The following is a 19,758-nucleotide window of genomic DNA, read 5'->3' as shown; positions in this document are numbered from 1 at the left end:
CTGCTGTGATAATGAAAACATTGCCAGCTGTATATAAGCCTATTCAAATGTACAGCTGTTACATGGGTAAAGGAAAAAATACAAAAGCTTCAGATTCTGTGCCCCATATTTCTCAGACTGCTACATGACAAAGCCAGTTACTACCATCCCTGTTTAAGACAAAATGCCAAAACAATAGTGTCCTTTTTCATGCCTTCTTGTAAACAATTGGTTCCCTCATCACCTCTGAGTAATAAAAATTGTAATATATTTTACAATAATGTCCAATACAAGATTAAACTGGTACCAAGTGAAAAAAAAAAATATTAGCTGATTCTCTTCTGCTGAAATTGTTGCCAGCTTTGGTCTAGATGCCTCCTACGCTTGGTCACCTTTGTCTTCAGTTGCCATCGCCGAGTCTCTCCGTTGTTCTTCTGAATCCCCTGGAAGAATACTGGTGACTGTTTGGAGAAGTGACTCAATCTGCTCTTCTGTTAGCCTTTCCTCGCTTTCTTCTACCATCTGCAGGTCAAAAAACAATCTATTGTAATCATTAAATCCATACTTCCTTCCTCAGCTCCAAACAGAAGGAATCAACTAATTGGGAAATACTATTCTCAATGGATGCAAGACATTATCTGAGGTCAATACAAAAGCATTTTACAAAGTGGAACTCTTACAATATTTAAAAAAAAAAAAAAAAAAAAAAAAAAAAAAAAAAAAAAAAAAGAAAGAAGAGCTCCATTGTTAACCACTACAATTGGCACTCCATAACGAGACACTGCTTTCTGTACAACGAAGAAAACACCCCGCTCAGAACAGGCTTTCCTCCCTGCTTTCCCCTAAAGCCTCTCTCATCAGTAGCTTGAGACAGGCTTTTCATTTCGCTCATACGCAGACCTACCTTCCACACCTCTTCTCCTAAGTTCCGGTGTTTTCAGGTGAGAACTGAAATGAGGTAACCTGAGAGTGGTTACCGAACCTTGGTATCTTATCCAGCATCTAGATGAGAAGCAATCAGGCCATAAAAGAAACCACCTAATCCTACAGCAGCTATACTTTATTGGAATTTGCTTAGGTTGTGAGACACCTGAATATAAAGGCATATAAAACCTCTGAGCAACACCAAACATGCTGTCACGAATCAACAATAAAATTCCGTAAGATTAATTAGAGACCTACTCGCACTGTGGAGCTGTGGGAACTCTTATAACACTGCTACCAGTAAAAACAACTGCCCTAATTTATAGGCAGCTGTTAAAAGGAAAAGCTTGTCAGAGGACTGGAAAAGCAAGCCAAAAGAACTCTTCAAACGCAAATGAAACCAATTAGGATCGCGGAGTTTGAGATTTTCTTTTTTGTACAAAGTCCTTTAAAACGTCCTTTGAAGAGCAGTGATTTATATTAATTATGGTTCCAAGTCAATGCAGGTTTAATCAGTTCTAGCTATAAATTATCAGCTATTCAGACGCATCTTGCCTTCTAAAAAGCAGACTGGTATATTCAATTAACTTTTTTTTCTCTTCAATGTCCTGTGAGCCCTCTTTGCACAATCCGATCATCTTTCATCAGCCATTATCCACAGATCCTTGACGAGAGGAATGCGAGCACGCTAGAATCCACTCACGTAGCAAAAGGCAGACAGTGAATATCCATTTGCAAATGACTGTTTCTGGGGACTATCCTGATCAAAGGGTGAAATTCTCTGTGGAGTGGCTTTCCAAGTACGGTTAGTTCAAGAACAACTGTAGGACCCTGGTTTGCAAAACAGCCCTGGCGCTCATTACTGCCAGCTGCTATACTATACACTATGCGTTAAAATATGCTAAAAATCCTCCTGATGTTGCCCTTATGTGTAAGCAACCGCTGCAGCTACTGAAGTGGTATCAGATAATTGCCTGCTAGGCTGCATTTCGGAGGTGATCATCTCAGCAGCTTGACTAGCATACCTTGGAGCATCAACACGATACAGCAAAATATGTTACAGCGCACCCATACACTCTGCTGCCAATACTGCTGACAAAGCCGTTACTCTTCAGACGACCTATGCTATTAAGTTTTGTAGAGGATTATCAGCCTGGTTTTTGGACTGGATTATAGTGTTCTTAATTACTGTTACATTGAACTTTAAAGGTGACAGCCCCATAGCAGCAGCAGCCATACAAAGAAAAAGCCCACATCCTTTGGACAGGCAATATCACTTAAGGCAGAATGATTTATCTCTTAGTGGCCAATGTCTCCTGCATTCTTTACCATCCCACCGCTTTCCGATCTTCAGAAAAATGGCACCTTGTCTGGTTTAATTTGATTTATTGGGTCACATGAAGTCTGCCCCTCTTCCCCATTTAAATTGTATCCCTCCTTATATATATCCTTTCCCTTTCTTCTCCAAATGCTTCCTCCTTTCGGTGCTTGCTTCAGGTAGCAAGAGTTAAACATAAGAATTTGATCAGAACTTAAACAGATAATAGATGGCGATTTCTAGATCAGTATCAACTCTTCACAACTGCATTTAAGGCTGAATATACTTATGTGAGTGTATACTTATACTGAGTGAGAATCACTGCTTCTTACGTGCTCCTCAGTGCCAAATGAGTAATGCCCCAACGCCCAATATGAACAACCATGTTGATGTCATTTGTACTGGCTGAACACAGAAGCCTGCAAGACTGACAAACTGCAGATACGACTCGGGACATTGACAGATGAGCTCTGGTGATTGCTCTAGCAGTTTAAGAAATCACACTTTACCAGAAAGTTGATGAAGGAAAATAGTCTCTCATGTTTCAGATGCTTTGGGGCTATAACTGATGTCTCATCAGAGTGTTGATAAAAGCATCTTTAAAGAAAGATGCTGGACACCACACCAAGGAGTGGGTAAAGTAGCTCCAAATTCTTTTCTGCTGACAGATCCATAGTCAATGCCAGAAGGAAGTGGTAACTGCTTTAACTGTGTAGTAAATTCATCAAGGGCTCACCTCTCAGTGCCTCCGAGCCGTGCACCCTCACTGCCGGCTCTCCCACCAGGAACTACCGACAGACAAAAATCTACATTTGGCAGGATGGACAGCTTATTATTCAAGTTGATGCTTCAGCACTATTTTGCTGTGATACTATTCAAGAGTTCAAAGGATCAAAAGCATAAGCTATAAAAATCAATTTTTTTCACTCTTCAGGGAAAAAAGCCTGAGCAGCGACTTATGAAAACATAAGCAATTAGAAAGCAGCAAAGCAGCATGCCAAAAGGAAAAATTCAGAAATTAAGCACAGAGACCGTGTAGATAGAGACAAATGAAACTGCCCGAAAGGAAAACAGCTATCAAGGGAAACAGACGGTCACAAAGAGGCTTATTCCAGATTAAACAGATATTCGCAGACTGCTGATTTACAACTGTAAAACAAGATACCTTTGCTACTTTTAGTACTAGGAAATAATGTTATGATGCTCAGTAGAGACATTATGCATAAGGCAAAAAGACACAATTGTGTTCAAGTACCTACCTTTCCAGCAAGAATTTTACCAATATATGAAAAAATATCTATCAAAAAGCCTTGCTAACCTCTAACTTGCAATTGGCTAAAACTGCTCAAGCAACAGATTCAAACCATAAGCAGTCAGGAATGCAAAGTTTATACTAAGGAAAACAAAAATGCAAATGTTTTTAATAAGTGTATGAGGTAAGATATTTATGTTGGCAGTGCCACACACCCCAAATGGAAATAGATTATCCTCACAGAAGATGCCATGTGCAAAGTGCAGGGTATCATCAACCAAAGCTCCGCTGAGCTGTGTAATTTCAATATTGAGGGGTTTGCACAAATAACAGAATTGGACAACATCACAGTAACACAACCGATAGATAAAAAGCACCCTGATGTGCAGCAGGACAAGCGTATCTCCTTCTCAGGGCTGAGAGAAAGGATTTTCTTGAAATGAACACAAGAGAAAGGCAGTAAGCCATGTCAGCTACGCTGCTCCTTGCAATAAATAATTCCCAAGTCATTACTGCTTTTCAGCATTCAAGTCTCTACTATACCAAAATAACTACAGTGTTTTTGTAGCAAATGTCACAGCATATCAATGTCATTCAGAGAGATATACAGTATGTATTATCTATGAAAGGCAACTACGTGGCCAAGTTAAATTCAGTCAAGTCAGGTCTCAACAATAACTTTGATTTCACTCAAACCAGTAACTTTGTTTTTAAATTCTCATTGCAATATATGCATACAGTAAGCAATTGTCGCATTTCATTTCCCGCCCAGCTAGCACCCTAAAGAGTATCATCTACAGGGCGACCAAAGAAGGAATCAAGAAAGGAAACAGCAAAACTTTACTTGGTAGCTTAATTAGTATAAAATTCTTACAGCTAAAAAAAGGAGGCATGTTACCCCTGCAGCTAGTATATACTTTTTAAGCCTAAGTACCTAGAGTTGCTTCTGTCTTTATTGATAAATGTATCGATAAAAACAGACAGATCTTCAGAACTGTGGAATATATACAAAATCTTCAGAAGGCAGCTGAAGCTACTGTACTGCTCACCTCTGAAAGCAACACTACCTCTATTTAGAAGTCTAATAACTGATTTTTCACCTGCTTAAGCACCTTGTACCTACAACTGTTAAGCCAAAGCTTATGTATTGACTTAATTTAAAGTACTCAAGAGGTCCAACTAACTCGACTGGACTTTAAGCTTAAAATTAGGCAAACATTTACGAAATGGAGAGTACGTCAAGAAAAGGATTCCAATTCTCTTCTGCCTCTCCAGATACATCTATGCACGAGCTTTCTAACACAGCAAAACGAAACACGCATCCAACATCCATCACTGAATCTTGCTACAAGAGAACGAAAAGACAAATCGCTCGCCAACTGCAGAATTAAACACTGGCAGATGCCTTGCTCAGTAACACAACCGCTACTGGGAACCAGAGCTGTGCTTATTAAACAAACATGTATGTGGAATATGTTGCTGCCGTGCGGCCTTTCCCAGCTGCGCATTTTAACAGTAGCTTTTTTTAATTGAGCACTATGTATGAATTTCTCAGAGGAACAAAACAATCATAATTACCAAATCAGAACGTAATAACAGAATGACATTAAGCAGTAAGTCACGCTAAAACCTGCTGATGGCAGAAAGTTATTTTGAGAAGATTTAAAGGTTTTATTTATTGTGTAGGTAAATCTGAAAATAACAGCTAGACTGATTATCAAGATAATTTCAAGGATTAAAATGTTTACTCATAAAATAAGTGTGCAAATCTGTATGTTCATAGTGCCACGTACACACGTAAGCACAAAATACGAACACAGACATATATATATGCGCATACTTGTCTAGTAAAAGCAAAGTATAAGAGACTTCATCAGCCTCACTGTGCTTCTTTTAAGCTTTCAATGCTAATGTTTATTTCATTTATCCTCCTGAGACACAATACACCGCAAATGTTGAAGACTAAATAAAGCCACACTGAAACCCCCTAAAAAGTTCTGAAAGAATGGAGAAACTGTCTCAAGGATAAGTAATATTTGATGGGTAGCAAACTTCAGCATCACAGAACAGAACGCTTTGTGGGTTAAAAGCTATTGTTTATTTGAATAATAAGCTAAGAATTCTATTCAAAAAATAATCAGTAAACTACAGTAAAAAAGGAAATAGGGGTTCTGATCACTTCCAAAGCTATCAAGCACATAATTTAACTCCAGTGTAGGAGGTACATATTTTATGAGAAAATGACTGCTATTTCCTCCTTGGAGCAGTAATTTGAAATTGTTCAGCACCAACATGCCAAAAGAAAAAAGCCCGTAAAAAAGGAATACAATAAAAGACTGAATGATTGGATTAATGTCCCTCAGAGAAAATTAACCAAGTATGCAAAGTGGGAATCAAAATATATTGTTGAGAAAATAAAATGTTTAAATCCTGTAACATCTTCCATTTTCCAGAAGAATACTTTACATTATTATTTTCTATTTAACAATAAAAGACGATCTGCCAGGCTGGTTATGCAGAGCACGTATCATGAGGTACAAAGCTCTCTGAGATGAAAATCTAGTTTTAAAAAACACAGAATTAAAATCTACTTTTCCATTCAGAAAGAAGAATGTAGAGCAATTTGTTAATTAGAAAAGATGATGCTTAATCTTCAAACCCATCATGGTTCAGCATTAAGTAACACTGGACCGCTGTTACGGTTAGATCAACATCACTGTTTTTTTTTTTTTCCCTCCTTTGTGAATCACTGAGACAGGAACAACATATGTTAAAGATTAAAACAGGAGGTCAAGATAGCTGCAATGTGTACAGTGTTTTACCCTGTGGGATATGAATTAGAATTTCGTGCTTCTTTTGTTGCTATTGTTGTTTGAAAATAAATCCTGGCACACAGTCCGGAAAAGACAAATATGAACAATACAGCAATTTATGCATCAAGACTTACAAAAGAACTTGAGATCAAAAGATCACAACATAAATTTGCTTTTGAGCTTAAATATAATTTTATCAAAATTGATTTATTGTTTGCATACAACTAAAGACAGGGGATTTTATAGAGGGAAAGTAAAAAAGCAAAAAGCTGGAAAGGCAAAAAAGGAACAAGCAGCAGTAAATATAACTATCCCCTCACATCAGATGTTAAAAGCCTACCTGGTAAATTTGACTGCGTTCCATGGACAGGCAGCAGTGAATAAAAGTTTGAGACATCAAAACTATTTTAGCAAGCGAGAGACAAATGTATGGCTTGTTTGGCATTTTGTTTAAAGCTGGCTTTTTAAAAAATAAGATTGATTTGCCTACATTATATGAAGCGGTCAGAAGTTTTCATCATCCTTTATTTCTGATATCAATTCCAGGAATGACTTAAAGCTTTTGAGTGGCAGAGGGAAGTTCAATTGAGACAGAATCATGGTAATTTTAAACCTAGTATTCACTTCTCTGTAGGTTGTCTCTCCTCCATCAACTGCAGTGGATTGACTTGCCTGCACAAAATTTGCGTATGGCCAATCTTCTCCCTACTGACATCAAAGAAGAAAATGCAGGTGGCCTCCACGGCTCTGCATTATTTTATACTCAAAGATGCTCAGAGAAGATAGAAGTTGTCTGTGTACAAAGATGTTGCACTGCTACAGTCTCTTTCCCCTGTCCTCACCAGAAACCAAAATGATTCAGGACAGCAATCAAACATCAAAATCATTTAGTTGCTATTGCTCCTAGTCTGTATTTCACTAACAAAAATGGCCCGCAGTTTCGTAGCAGTTATTGAGCTCAAATGACTTAGACGTGCTTTGATGAAAGAGTAAGTGTAGAGCAATTTTGGGGAGTCTTAATTTAACACAGCATGAACAATCCAGTCAACCTAGTTTACTGTAATACTAGTTTTGGAGAAACTTGCCCTGGGAATTACAGGGGTATCGCAACAGAACAGAAGTAACTGCATCCCAAATAATTCCATGACAATACAAATTCAGGCTAGTCCCCAAATGTATGAATACTACATTTTTCACAAGTTGCTTTTGATCATTAGAGAAGGGTTATGTACCAATAATAGACTGATACTGAACTTAAATCTCGTACCTGTACTCTGTAAGTTTCAGCAATGAGTTTTATCTAACTTTGACATTACAAATCTTGGTGTATCTAAAGTACGACATTCTACAGAAACCTGACGTCTAATATAAAGGTCCAAATTTCTTACACTTGTCTCCTGGACTTCAATCATGACACAGGAGCAAAACTATTTTCAATGTTTTATGTATAGTTACAATAATGAGGGATTACGTAGGATAATGAGAGGAGGAGAAGAAAGACAGACAAAACCACACAGTCACCTGAAAGCAGCAAAAGATTATTGCGTTTAAAGAAGAAAAGGGGAAAAAAAAAAGACCATATACGGCCTATATGGGAATACAATAAATCTGTGTCTAAGCCCATGAAGGTAATAAAGGTATGACACAGGCTCTACATAATCGCTTATAAATAACTTCCTAAGCAAAACTTACAAAGCCTTAATGCTCTTGGTTGGGTCGATGATCGACACTCATGTCTTCAATCACAAAACACAATATTAATTCCTCAGCTAGAAGCATTCTTTTTTTTTTTTTTTTTTTTTTTTTTTTAAATGAGATACATTACACTGTCTGCTCCTTGGCTATGAAAGAAAAATAGTCCTACTGGTACCTCTTTAATCCTTCCCTTTTTTTGCAGCAAAATATGATCCTGTTATTACATAGTTTCAGGATAAGATTGTAAACAGATGTTCTTAATGTAAGAGATCTTTATTAGAAGACTATCCGTATTATAATAATCTCTTAATTACAATAGGATTTTGTATTCATAAGGAGATATTTCAGAGAATGCAACCAACTATTTCTACTTAGCAACAATCCCTCTTTACACCAGAATTATGCTTAACAGATTGACAATGGCTACTTTCCATCGGAAAGTCTCTTTATATCCATTTCTCATTCTGCACCACTGCCCAAAATTCCTTATCAGTCATTACTCGCTCCTTTTCAGCGTGTTTGGTTTTACTATAACATAAAACCCTGCCACCAAGCCACCAAAACCACCACATCACAGCTGTCAAAAAGTGAAGTACTTGATTACAGAGCAGCAGCAAAAAGACTTAGGTTAAAGGTATTCTCAGTCGCAATACTGTAACTAACCTTTAATGACTTCATCGGGCACTTTCATTATGTGACACTAAAGCAAACAGAGGTGGAGAATCTCTGAGAAAAAGATGAGCAAGCCTCTAAGTAGGTCTCAGAGAGGAAGCAGAGTGGATTTGAAACTGGGAATGTAAAGATGTGCATAAAGGGATACATTCAATCACGGGCCACGAGAAAATAATTATTCAATTGATCTTCAAGGTTAAAGCTGCGTTCATTTAAGCTTTGAACAGTCAGGAGCATTGTTACTCACCAGCTGTATTTCAACTGCCGTCACAGGCCTGTGGTTAAGTAACTGGAGCTTTTCTGCCCTGTTTAAAAGCAAAGCGTAAAACAATCCACATTACTATATAATTTGAGGATCCACCAAAATGACTGCTAAGTGGCAAATACATTCCTGATAGTTTAGTTTCTGACTGGGTTTGCAATGTGGTTTAATTGCCACGATAATTTGGGTATTTTAAATACAGTACTTCCTTGTGAGTTTAGACGTATTGCTGCTGCCATCTCTAGTTTAAGGTGGCAAGGCAGAGGACCTTAGATCGTTACTGTACAAGCATTAATTAACATGTACTGTTGCTTCGTAAACGCTGTACAGAAACGCTAAACTCAAAGATCACAGAGTCTTTTGCTATGAACACACAACCACAAGAACAATTATCATACCTAAGAAGTTACAATCCCTCAGCCAAACGGCAATAACGTGTTTATTCTTTTAGCCCGTTGCAAATGCAAAGTTAAAAAACGAAACAGCTTGAAACCACTTGGTCACATGTACTTTCTGCAGCCCACACGCTCTAAGCCAATGTATTTTTCACACATTATTGTAACGGGCTGAGGCCATGCACACACGCGTATCTTTGGGCAAAAATGTCTCTTCATCTCTGTCCCCGTGTAAATCTTCCTTTCTGTTGGGTTTCTGCAACTGTTGGGCACCATGCAGCAAACCGGGTGGGGGGCTGAGCTGGACTGTAAAGATCACCAACCTCTTTCTCCAGGGTTGTTTTTGACTTGAGTCACTGCGCAGTGCCGCAAAGACTGGCAAGACCACAAGCAGCAAAGTAGCAAAGACACAGAAAATGTGAAAAGCCTACCACCCCAATCAGTGCCTGAGTTGTAAACGTATGGTCACTTATTGTGGTTTAAAACACAAATGATATTCATTAATTTACAGTAATTCAAACACTTCTGATTATCTGTCCACACTCTAAGGCAGACAGAAAGCGATTCTACGCGTTCAGGTTTGGAGTCCTGTGCCTTCAGCACAAAAGCACTTCAATCAATATTAGCTTTTTTTGGTTTGATTTTAAGTATGCACCACACTGCATCTGTATTTTTAATAGTTCAAATTCCATTCCCCTCTGCCTCCGAGGAGTAGTCAGTAAAAACTGTCTGATGTTGGTACTTAAACACTAACCACTTTAATATTCAGAGAGACAGTTTAGCACCGCTGAAGTCAGCAGCAAAATCCGTGATACATTCAGAACCACCATTAAGCTCACCAGCATCACTGCTATTCTGCATTCTTTTTCACCATACTGCTATTAGCTCTACTTTTCCATCAAGAAATCACAAGATCTCACAAATACCCATTAAAATACTTTGATCATTAAAACAGAAAAGAAAGGGTACGAGGGAGAAAATTTCATTGACATTTCAAAGTATTTTTTTGGGGGGGTGAAGATGTGATCAAACAAGTGTGTTCATTAACTTCAAACCACAACGTTTAGGCAATAGCTCTGCAGCCAAAAATTATTAATTTTACACTCTACTTAAATACAAATAATTCTGAAAACAAAGTAAAAACAGCTGTCACATGCCAGTAATGCATATTTCATTAATTTCAGAAACCCAAAACATTAACATTGACCACATAATAGCAACGTGGCTAATGATCTGAGCCAAACTTTGTGGTTTAGAACAGAAAAGCACAATAATACAGCACTCCTAAAGATAAAACAGATGTTTAAAAGGGCATATGAAACAGTAACAAATGCACTTTTGTAATAAAACCATACAATTACAGTGTAATAACAGATACGATGAGTGAACAAACTTGAACATACATTTGGGGAGGGGGGGGAAGAAATCATCTTGAGTGATTATTACTTGACATACAGCAGCCGTCTATTTTTAGCAGCCATCTATTTTTGTGCAGCACCTCTACCACACACAGTCATATGTTAAAGTGAGAAGTGACAGTTAACATGCACAATCTTCCAGTCAATGATACAATCGTAAACTATGATTTTGAAGAATTAAAGCTTGGAATTTATTATTATTTAAGAGGCATCTTTAATGCATATTTAAACCAACTCTGAAGAGTTTCCCCCTGGTTTATTGGGCATGTGGGTGGCTTTCAGGAGAACACAGATGCTGCAACTCACAGCCCCGCGCTCTCCCATGCAGGCGTTTACAACCAACAGGTCAATGTCTGTGCATCTGGAGATACTTCACAGACACCGTTCCATTTCAAGCGGCCTCCGACACTGGCTGCCCTTGAAATCTAACACCAGCTCACAGCTTATAACACTGGCAGGCGTTTCAATACTTTACCTTCCACGTACGTGCACCGGTACACGTTCAAAGACGGGGGTGTTTAGACTCCTCAGGAGATGCCTTTGACAGGCGATGCACTGCTCTGGTACATACATGCACACACACGTATGTGTCACGAGGCTGAATTTAATACATAAGGAGGCCAGCAGCTGGCACCCAAAGAGAATAAGGCCCTTCATTTATCCACCAAACGCACAGAACGAGCAGCACCAGCATAAAATTTTCCTGGCTGATGTCTCCTGAAGGAAAAAATGCTCTATTATCCCAGATTGGGTGACCTAACAGACCCTCTTCAGCCAAAATGTCCCTGATTGCAAGTGACAACGTGATGGGAACTGGACTACAGGAGACTGGCTCAGTAAAGAGAAGGGCTTTGCTGATACCACACATTGAGCTTCGTTACCAGAGGGCTGTGAGATGTGTATTCACTGCCCTTAAGAACAGAAAGCAGCTCTGAAGGGATGACATGCTGACTGTTGGGTTTAGACCCAGCTGGCTGGTAACAAAACCAAACTCCTAAAAAAAAAAAAAAAAAAAAAAAAAAAAAAAAAAAAGAGAAAAGCTTTTAATTGTTCCACCTAGTCCCTGAGCCATTCTGCCATCCTTTTTACAAAATACTGGAAAATAATTTTAATCACGACTTCCATTTGTGAAGTATTAACAACTCACAACAGAAAGCTCCAAGAAATCTTCCTATATATTCATTTACCATTAAAAAGCGTACACAATTCAACATCTTGAATTTACATTCACTTTACAAATGTACCTATTTTCTTCCTCTCCAAATTTCAAAATTAGAGAAGGGGGTAAGGAATTATGACTTTATAAAGAAGAAAAAAAAAAAAAAGAAAACTCCTTTTTAATCAACCACAGAATTGTTCAAAATGTCCATTTAAAAAACGAGCTCAAACACTTTGGGTACCACCCCATCCTTTTAATCTTCTTTTCTATTTCTACAGAACCACATCAGAAGATTTTTCTTAGTCTTCAGAAAAAGCTTGCAATAAAGTGACATTTGGCACCTGGACAAACGCCAACAAGCGTGGCAGACTTCACATCAACTTCAGACTTCACAGCTAAAAGAGTATTTTTGCTGAAGAACAAGAAGGCATTTCTACCTGCGCATCAGCCCTTCCAAGCCGGGCCATCAACTTACTGCTTAAAAAAAAAAAGTGCCTATATATGGTCCTCAAGCAAGTATTTTAACAATGGTTTCAAAGTGTTTTCTAAGAAACACCAACTATCAAATTAGTTTTTTGAGCTTGCCCACACTTATTTGTGTGTCTTGTATATAGTAGCAAGGATCACTATTCCTGTTTTACAGACAGTAAGACTGAAGGGAACAACAAAGCTGTGACCACTTTAAAGGCGTTGGGTTTTGGAGGTGTGGTGTGGGAGAAGAAAAGGAAAGGCCCTTGAGACAGCACATCGCAGCAGACATTGCTATATTCTCTGAAGGCTCCACTAAATAATGCTGAAAAGGACTGGCCAGACCTCCTTCCTCTTGGCGATTTTGTAGTCCCCTGAAAAGGATCTGTCCTTGCATTCATGAACTGTAAGGTGCATCCAAGCTGCAAAAATACAGGAGGACGCTGGGGAGGAGATCTTTTGTGTCAATTACAGTATAAATCAGTATTTAAAGGCAATTCCCACTGTAGTGACCACATTCTCTTTTGCTCCTGCAGAATAACTGTTCACATTTTTCCTCCCTCGCCTGTTAACAACCCCTTGGCAGCACAGGGTTTGGTCTTAAATTCTGGATACTGTGATTTTTACAGACAACACAAAGGAATCAGAATTAGCTTCGTTAGCCAGATCTATTAGATTGCTTTGGTTTTGGAGAATCAGGGATGAAAGCCAGATATGTTTCCATTGGTGGGAAGCAGTGAATACACCTCCTTTGTTTTCCCATGTTAATCACTTATATCTATTTGGCAGCTTGATGTTTACAACAAGAGACTATTAAGAGCGTGGCTGAATCTAACACTGAACTGGGAACACGACTGTTGGCTGCTTTATTGTCAAAAAGAGAAGGTATTCATAACTGCTGCCATTTGTTACTGTCATAAGTAACGAACGGACAGAAATAAAAGCTTAATATTGATGAGAGACAAGTATTGATACCTTTTAGACCAGAATTAAAATTGAGAGCAGGCCATTTAAGGAGTCAACGAGAGAAAAAGCCCACCCTCATAAAACTGTAGTGAAAGCATCACTGCCATAAAAGCAGAAGTCCTAACAGAGCTGGGTAAAGAATATTAAGTAACATCTTCAGCGTACAAAAATCTGGCCAATTCATCTGAATGAATGTATGAAAGATTTAGTGCTTTTTCCTCAAGAGCTAGGAAACTGCCTGGTTCGGTGCCTGGAGCACTTGACGGAGGCGCACAAGCTGGCACGCTTGTCCTGGCTTTCAACGCTATTTGCTTTGAGGTCCCTGCCCAAGCACGTGTCTGTGCCTCAGTTTCCAGACATCAAACACAGAGGCAACATTTTCAGCTCTCACAGGAGAGCCATGAGGGTATCTACTTGTAAAACACTTCCCCTCCTCCCAAAGCCCTACTTACAAAGGCAGACTTTTGCGTTCACTGTTTAACGAATCCATACAAGTTTCTCACTGCACTGTACACTCACATGCCACTTCTGAGATCAGAGCTCTTTCAAACAAGTCTTTCTTCACTTTTGCAGCGAGACATATTCCAGTCCAACGCTATAGCTCCACCACATCTCCAGACAAAATGTATTACTTGACTTTTACAAAAGAACACAAAAGATACATTTTCTCACATTCTTGTTTTTCAAAGTAGTATCTTTGAAATTTGTTGCCAACAAAACTTCAGAGTATTTGCAGTTTTAAAAAATGCATACAGAAGAATAAGAGATAATTTGCAAGTAAATCATTAAAATGTGTTATCTGAAAAATTTCATGCTTGTTTTTGATCTGCAAAGCTCCCTACTGGAAAAATGACTCAGAACATCAAAAAGGAATTAGCAGCAGGGTGCAAAAAAACAAAAGCTACATAAATGACATATTTCATCTGAAGGTGCTTCTGCAGTGTTTCAGGGTTTTAGAAATTATGAACACTAATTAACACTAAAAAATAATGATCTTAAATAATAATTATTTAATGGTAACACGATTAAAGCAATGCATTTGTTTTATTTACACAGAGATTGAATCCAAAGACATAGAAATGACCAACTATTCAGTAACTGTCATCTGAAAGCTGGTAATGAGCCAGTTGTTTGCTGATCAACCTGAACATCATTCTGATAATGAAGATGTAAGTTATTTAATTTTGGCAAAATATTGCACGATGGCAAAGGGATAACTGACAGTAATTGAAGACATTGGGACACATATGTTGATACTAGGGTGGGTACACTGGATACTAGCATGGGTAGATATGCTCCTCCTTTTATCTTTTCTGTTTAGTAAATATCCAGCTGCTAAGATTATTTCAGAACTACCAAGCACACATGTGTGCAAGACATGAGCAGTTACCTCTGCTCACCGGGGAGGTCCCCATAGCAGCTCTTGCTGGTGCTTGTACAGAACAGACACGCACTCCAGGATGTGATCCGAGATCAGCTCAGGGGACCCTTTTGATATTTTGGTCCCAGCTCTTCTCCCTGCACACAATTTCTGACCTTCCTACTCGTAGCAAATGGTGCAACCAGAAAGTTACTCCTCTCAGCATCTCCTTGAAGTGAACACTCACAAAACGCCTCTGAAGTTCAATGTTGCAATAGAAAACCGTATTCCTCAGCCCTCAACACTAGCAGTAAGCAGTGTATCTCTGCAGGCAGTAAGAGTTGGAGCTCAGTACCCACCACACTGACTTTTTCTAACACTGATACCAAAAATTGACTGTTAGGATCAGAGTCTCTGTGTACCGCGTATTTCTTACTAGCACGTACACAAATTAGAACCTCAATACCCACAATCCCATCAGAAATAAGCTTTAAGGAAGGCAAACGCTGCAAGCCTGAACGTGCATCAGTATCAGTGCCAATTGCAGCATTTTGCATGGGCACAGACATGATAAGCCTGAATTTAGTTCATGCTCCATTACATCTAAAAAATAAACAGAACTTTTTCCAACTCAGATGAATCCATCTTTACACTTTCTACAGCATGCATGTTTACACTCCGGCTCATTAAATAAAAAGGATAACTGTCCCATTCATCTAAACAGAAGGTGAAGAGTATTTTCAGCTTAATTGCCCCCAAGAAGTAAGTCTTTGTGTTTTCTCTGGACTGTCTGGATTTTAGTAACACTGTTTGGAACATGAAAGCTGCTCGTTCAAGAGAACAACACGTACAAAAGATGAGTGACGGCTGAAAGCCATTTTCTCACATAAAAGCAAGATTCCACTAATCAGAGTTAATCGTCCGTTATGCAGACTCTTACAGGACCTGCCTAGTGAGAAATCCCCAAATGGCAATTACTGCCAAGAGGCTGAGCAGAGCCTCCCCACTTCTGGGCCACATCGAGCAGGAGCTGAGACTCAGCCAGGGCCAAGATCAGTATTTCTAGCTGTGGGCAAAATGATGCGGAGCGGGCTTTGGGATGTATAAAGCTCAGGCTGCAGGAGTCAAAAATGTATGCAGTTATGGGAGAAGAAAACAGGTCTGAGGTCTGCGTTTGAGGGGAGAGTGTATATTGTAGGAGGTGAGGATGTAGGATTACAATAGTGTAATCCTTCACAGTCAAAAAAAATGTTCTCCTAGAAGACAAAAGAAAATAAAAATCAATCATTGTTTTGTGTTCAAGATCATGCTGCATATCTGGGTAGCCAGGATGGACAGCACATTTCTACGGTGCATAACGAATTCACAGATTCTAAAAAAATAATAAAAGCAGTTACATACTGTTGTGCAAATTATGACAAATTGTATCATATTCTGTCAGCAGTGAGCCAAATATTCACAGCATTTATATTTCAATCAAAACCTCATATCATGTTTCATGGTATTGCCCATTTTTTAGCTACTGAACTCCTAGACTGTACGTAAATATACATGCATGCACATTTTGTTTTTCTAGTAAGAGATCTGTCGGCACGGGTAAGAAGAGAACAGTATCAGTGCCAACATACAGCACACAGAGCTAAAAAAAAAACAACCCTAAAACATCTGTGACTGTGAAGAGGCAAATTTATCCTCAGGAATGTATGTTGTTTAGTTGCTAGGAAAAGCATAAAGTAACAGCAGTGTATATAACCATGTATTTTATTACTAGCTGAAAATACTTAAGAGTCAAATCCTATAGTCTTGAGTCAACCATGGACAACTCATGTAAAACGTTGTCTGAGATTGCAGGACCTGGCTTACGGATGAGCAGTCCCGAGTCGGGCTCTGAAATCACAGTGCCAGTCTGCGCAAACATACCGGGGGCTGTATTCTCCGCAGGGGTCACCACCGTACTTCAATGTCAGTACGTTTGTCCAGGATGAAATCTGAGGGCTGATAATGGTATCCAACTACAAAACACTGAGCAACACTGCTACAGATCAAAGGGCTAATTTCAATTCAGAGGGAAACACAGGAGCCTTTTTAAACACTATTAAATGATGCAATTGTTAAACTAGCACCATCCTGACTTTCGTGTCATATGTTCACTTTGAAAGCTCAGGAGGAGACAGAAATTACAAAGTAAATCATTCAGCCTTCAATATTGAAGAGGTTTATATTTGCTGTAGTTTTTGGCAGTAATAAGGGAAAAATCCTTTCTAAAAGTACTACTGATTTTCAGCTCAACGCTTCCTTGAATGTGCTGATTTAAAGACAAAAAAGGCAATGTTTTGTCCATTTTTTTAAAAAATTGTAATAATATGCAGTGATTGGAAATTTGATTATTCCAAAATTAGATCCAAGATAGGCTATCAGTAACAGGAAGAAGTACAAGTAGAGCCAATTTTCATTTAGCCACAACTACAGAGCACAAGCTTAATAAATGTATTTTCCATGCAATGCCACTCGCACTACCTTACAAAATGTGAAGCCATTCCAGGGATTAAAACTGGAAAATTAGCTTCTAGTGGCATACTGTATTTCCAAGTACGACATGGCTTACTGTACTGTGGCATTAGCCAAAGCTTGAGGCCTCAACAAGATAATAATAAAGTTCATTACGATGTCAGTTCAGAGCTTTTAATCTTAAAAAAAAATAATCATTTCTGCAGTTTCAATCTTACCAAAATAACCGACAACAAGAAAAAAAAAACAACTGTGCTTTACCGTACTTTACTGACTACACCAGTGAAATACACGTTTAGATGTCTTCGAATCTGCTCCATTTAGTAAGGCAGCTATCTGAAATGACTCTGAAAGGTCATTGTTGTGTGTACATTGTTTGTACACATTAGTATTTATTTTTAAAATTTGCCTTTTAGGAAAAAGTATTTTTATCTGCCTGTAACTATAATGAGAAAAACTAACCACAAAATAGATGGCTGTCAGCAGGAAAGATATGCTGGTCTGTTAACCTGGTATTTTGAGTAGCAAACATCAGCAGTAACAGAAAGAAGAGACTTGAGATGATTTTACAGGAGCTGCACCATTTGCCAGGACAACGCTATCAGCTCTGTAACAGGAGCCAGAAAGTTTTAGGTTCTCACATGTAGCCTGAGGAGCAATACACTCCACATGGTTAGTACTGCAGGTTTGTAGAAGGAGGGCAGGAAAAACAAGCATTCACTTGATTAAAAGCTCTGTTCTTTAAATGAATGTGCCTCAATTCTTGGTGCTTCTCCGGATGGCGTCTGGTCCATCTTCACTACATGGAAATTCTCCCATGCACTAGCACAGCCTAGTGCTTGCGTGCTGCAATAACACGCTGAGAGGGGAAAGTCAGCTTATCACACTACCTTACCTCCACCAGGTTTTTAGATATAGCTGCAAATCCTTCTTCTATTCAAAGCCCTGAAGTCCTTGTATTGGAAAAGAAGTTGCCAAGCCTAATTAGCAGCATAAACACACTGCTTAATTGTTTCCTCCTTGATTAGAGCCAGAGACAGAACAAGGAATTTAAATGGCAGAGGAAGCTAAGATGACGAGGTGCTTCTGACCAGTTGTGCCTTTTAACCAAATTCTCTATTCCTCTTGCAACAAGAAAACAGAAAATGCTGCTGTGCCCTCACTGAGGACAGACACCAACTAACGTATATTTTAAATCAAATCAGCTACCTTCAGGAAAATGTTACCAGCAAAGACAGCTTATAACCAGCTAAGAGATTAAGGGAGAGAGCACATCTTTGGATGCTTTACCCAGAAAGGAAGTAGCAAACACAGACTCTGGAGTTCATTACTCTTTGTGGGAGGAAAGGTCGTTACAGCGAGACCATGTAAGCAAGGTCCTGGAGAGCAAACACTGCAGGTTCTTTCCTCTCAAAGGAGAACAAAGCTCTCTACCAGATAACTGGAACGAAATCTCTAGTGAAGTCTTTTATACAAATACCACCTCCATCCCACAGAATGGAAATGATTAAAGGCTTTAGTTTTTCATTTATTTAACAACAGAACAGTGTTGAAATGATCTTGGTTACGAACCAAAGGGTAGTTCAAAATTTCCTTGGAGGCATTACTATTTTAAGTGGTTTAACATAAAGTGCATTATATAGTAATTGCACACCATATGCTTTCTGTGTTTCGGTGTGAAGAGGCTGCCAGATGGGCTCTGATACTTCTAGCTTTAGGTGTCTGAATGGAAAAGATTAGAAGAAAGAAGAAGTGCCAGGATCACACTAAACAATTCTGTTTCTTATTTTGTAAAGTACGTGGCAAATGCAGAGCTGGCAAGTTCTTTACCAGATGACAAAGGTATTAACACAGTAAAAGTTGCACAGGATGCTCAAGAAACTAAAGTATGACAGTCCAATTTGAGTTCTGATAAGCCATAAATGCAGTAAATTTGTAACCTAAACTAGTGGCTGGCTCTTCACTTTCATCCTCTGCCATTATGCAGAAGGAAATGACTTGGGAATAATTCTCTTGCTTATCTACAGACTGATCCAGAGAAAAAGGACAGAGAGGATGATACCTAAAACCAAAGACACCTCCTACACCTATAAAAAATAAAATAGTCAAAAAGCTCATCTAAAGCTTGTAACTTTTTCAACCTTTGCAGCAGCACTATATTCAAGCTCACAGAACAGGTAGGCATGGGAAGGCAAATATTTTGGCAGATTTTCTACAAAACAGCTAGGCACTATGGGGGAAAGATTTTGTAGCTAGGCTTTTCTGTGTTATGACCCAACATCATTTAGTACTTCACTCTTGGAGAACCCATATGGGGGAGCAGATGTGGTCAAGGTATCTAACGTGATAACAGAGCTCCCCTACCTTGTTGTAAGAGTTAACCTTGAGATCCTGATCAAATTCTACCAGAAACAAGTTTAGAAATGAGCTTTAAAACAAAAAAAAAGCAAACCACAAAACAAAACAAACAGCCTTTGACTTCTAATGGGACTCTTATACCTAACTGATTCAGTTACTTCTGAAAAATCCTGTTCTGCCTTTTTAACCCCCGCTGGCTTTTTGTTGTGAT

General features: G+C 38.8%; 1 protein-coding gene across 1 annotated transcript in view; it reads right to left on the bottom strand.

Annotated features, from left to right (window-relative positions):
- Positions 1-357: 357 nt before the first annotated feature.
- The window catches only part of CRCP (CGRP receptor component), a 31,021-nt gene continuing 11,620 nt past the window's right edge, over positions 358-19,758 (bottom strand). The window contains exons 5-6 of the mRNA XM_009885215.1: positions 8,901-8,958; positions 358-501 (exon numbers count right to left, since the gene is read on the bottom strand). Of these exons, the coding sequence (XP_009883517.1) occupies positions 358-501; positions 8,901-8,958 (202 nt within the window). The remainder of the gene's footprint in view (positions 502-8,900; positions 8,959-19,758) is intronic.

Source organism: Charadrius vociferus, unplaced genomic scaffold, assembly GCF_000708025.1.
Source record: "Charadrius vociferus isolate BGI_N301 unplaced genomic scaffold, ASM70802v2 scaffold54, whole genome shotgun sequence".
In the NCBI taxonomy this organism is placed as follows: domain Eukaryota; kingdom Metazoa; phylum Chordata; class Aves; order Charadriiformes; family Charadriidae; genus Charadrius; species Charadrius vociferus.
This window is presented reverse-complemented; position numbering and strand designations above follow the sequence as displayed.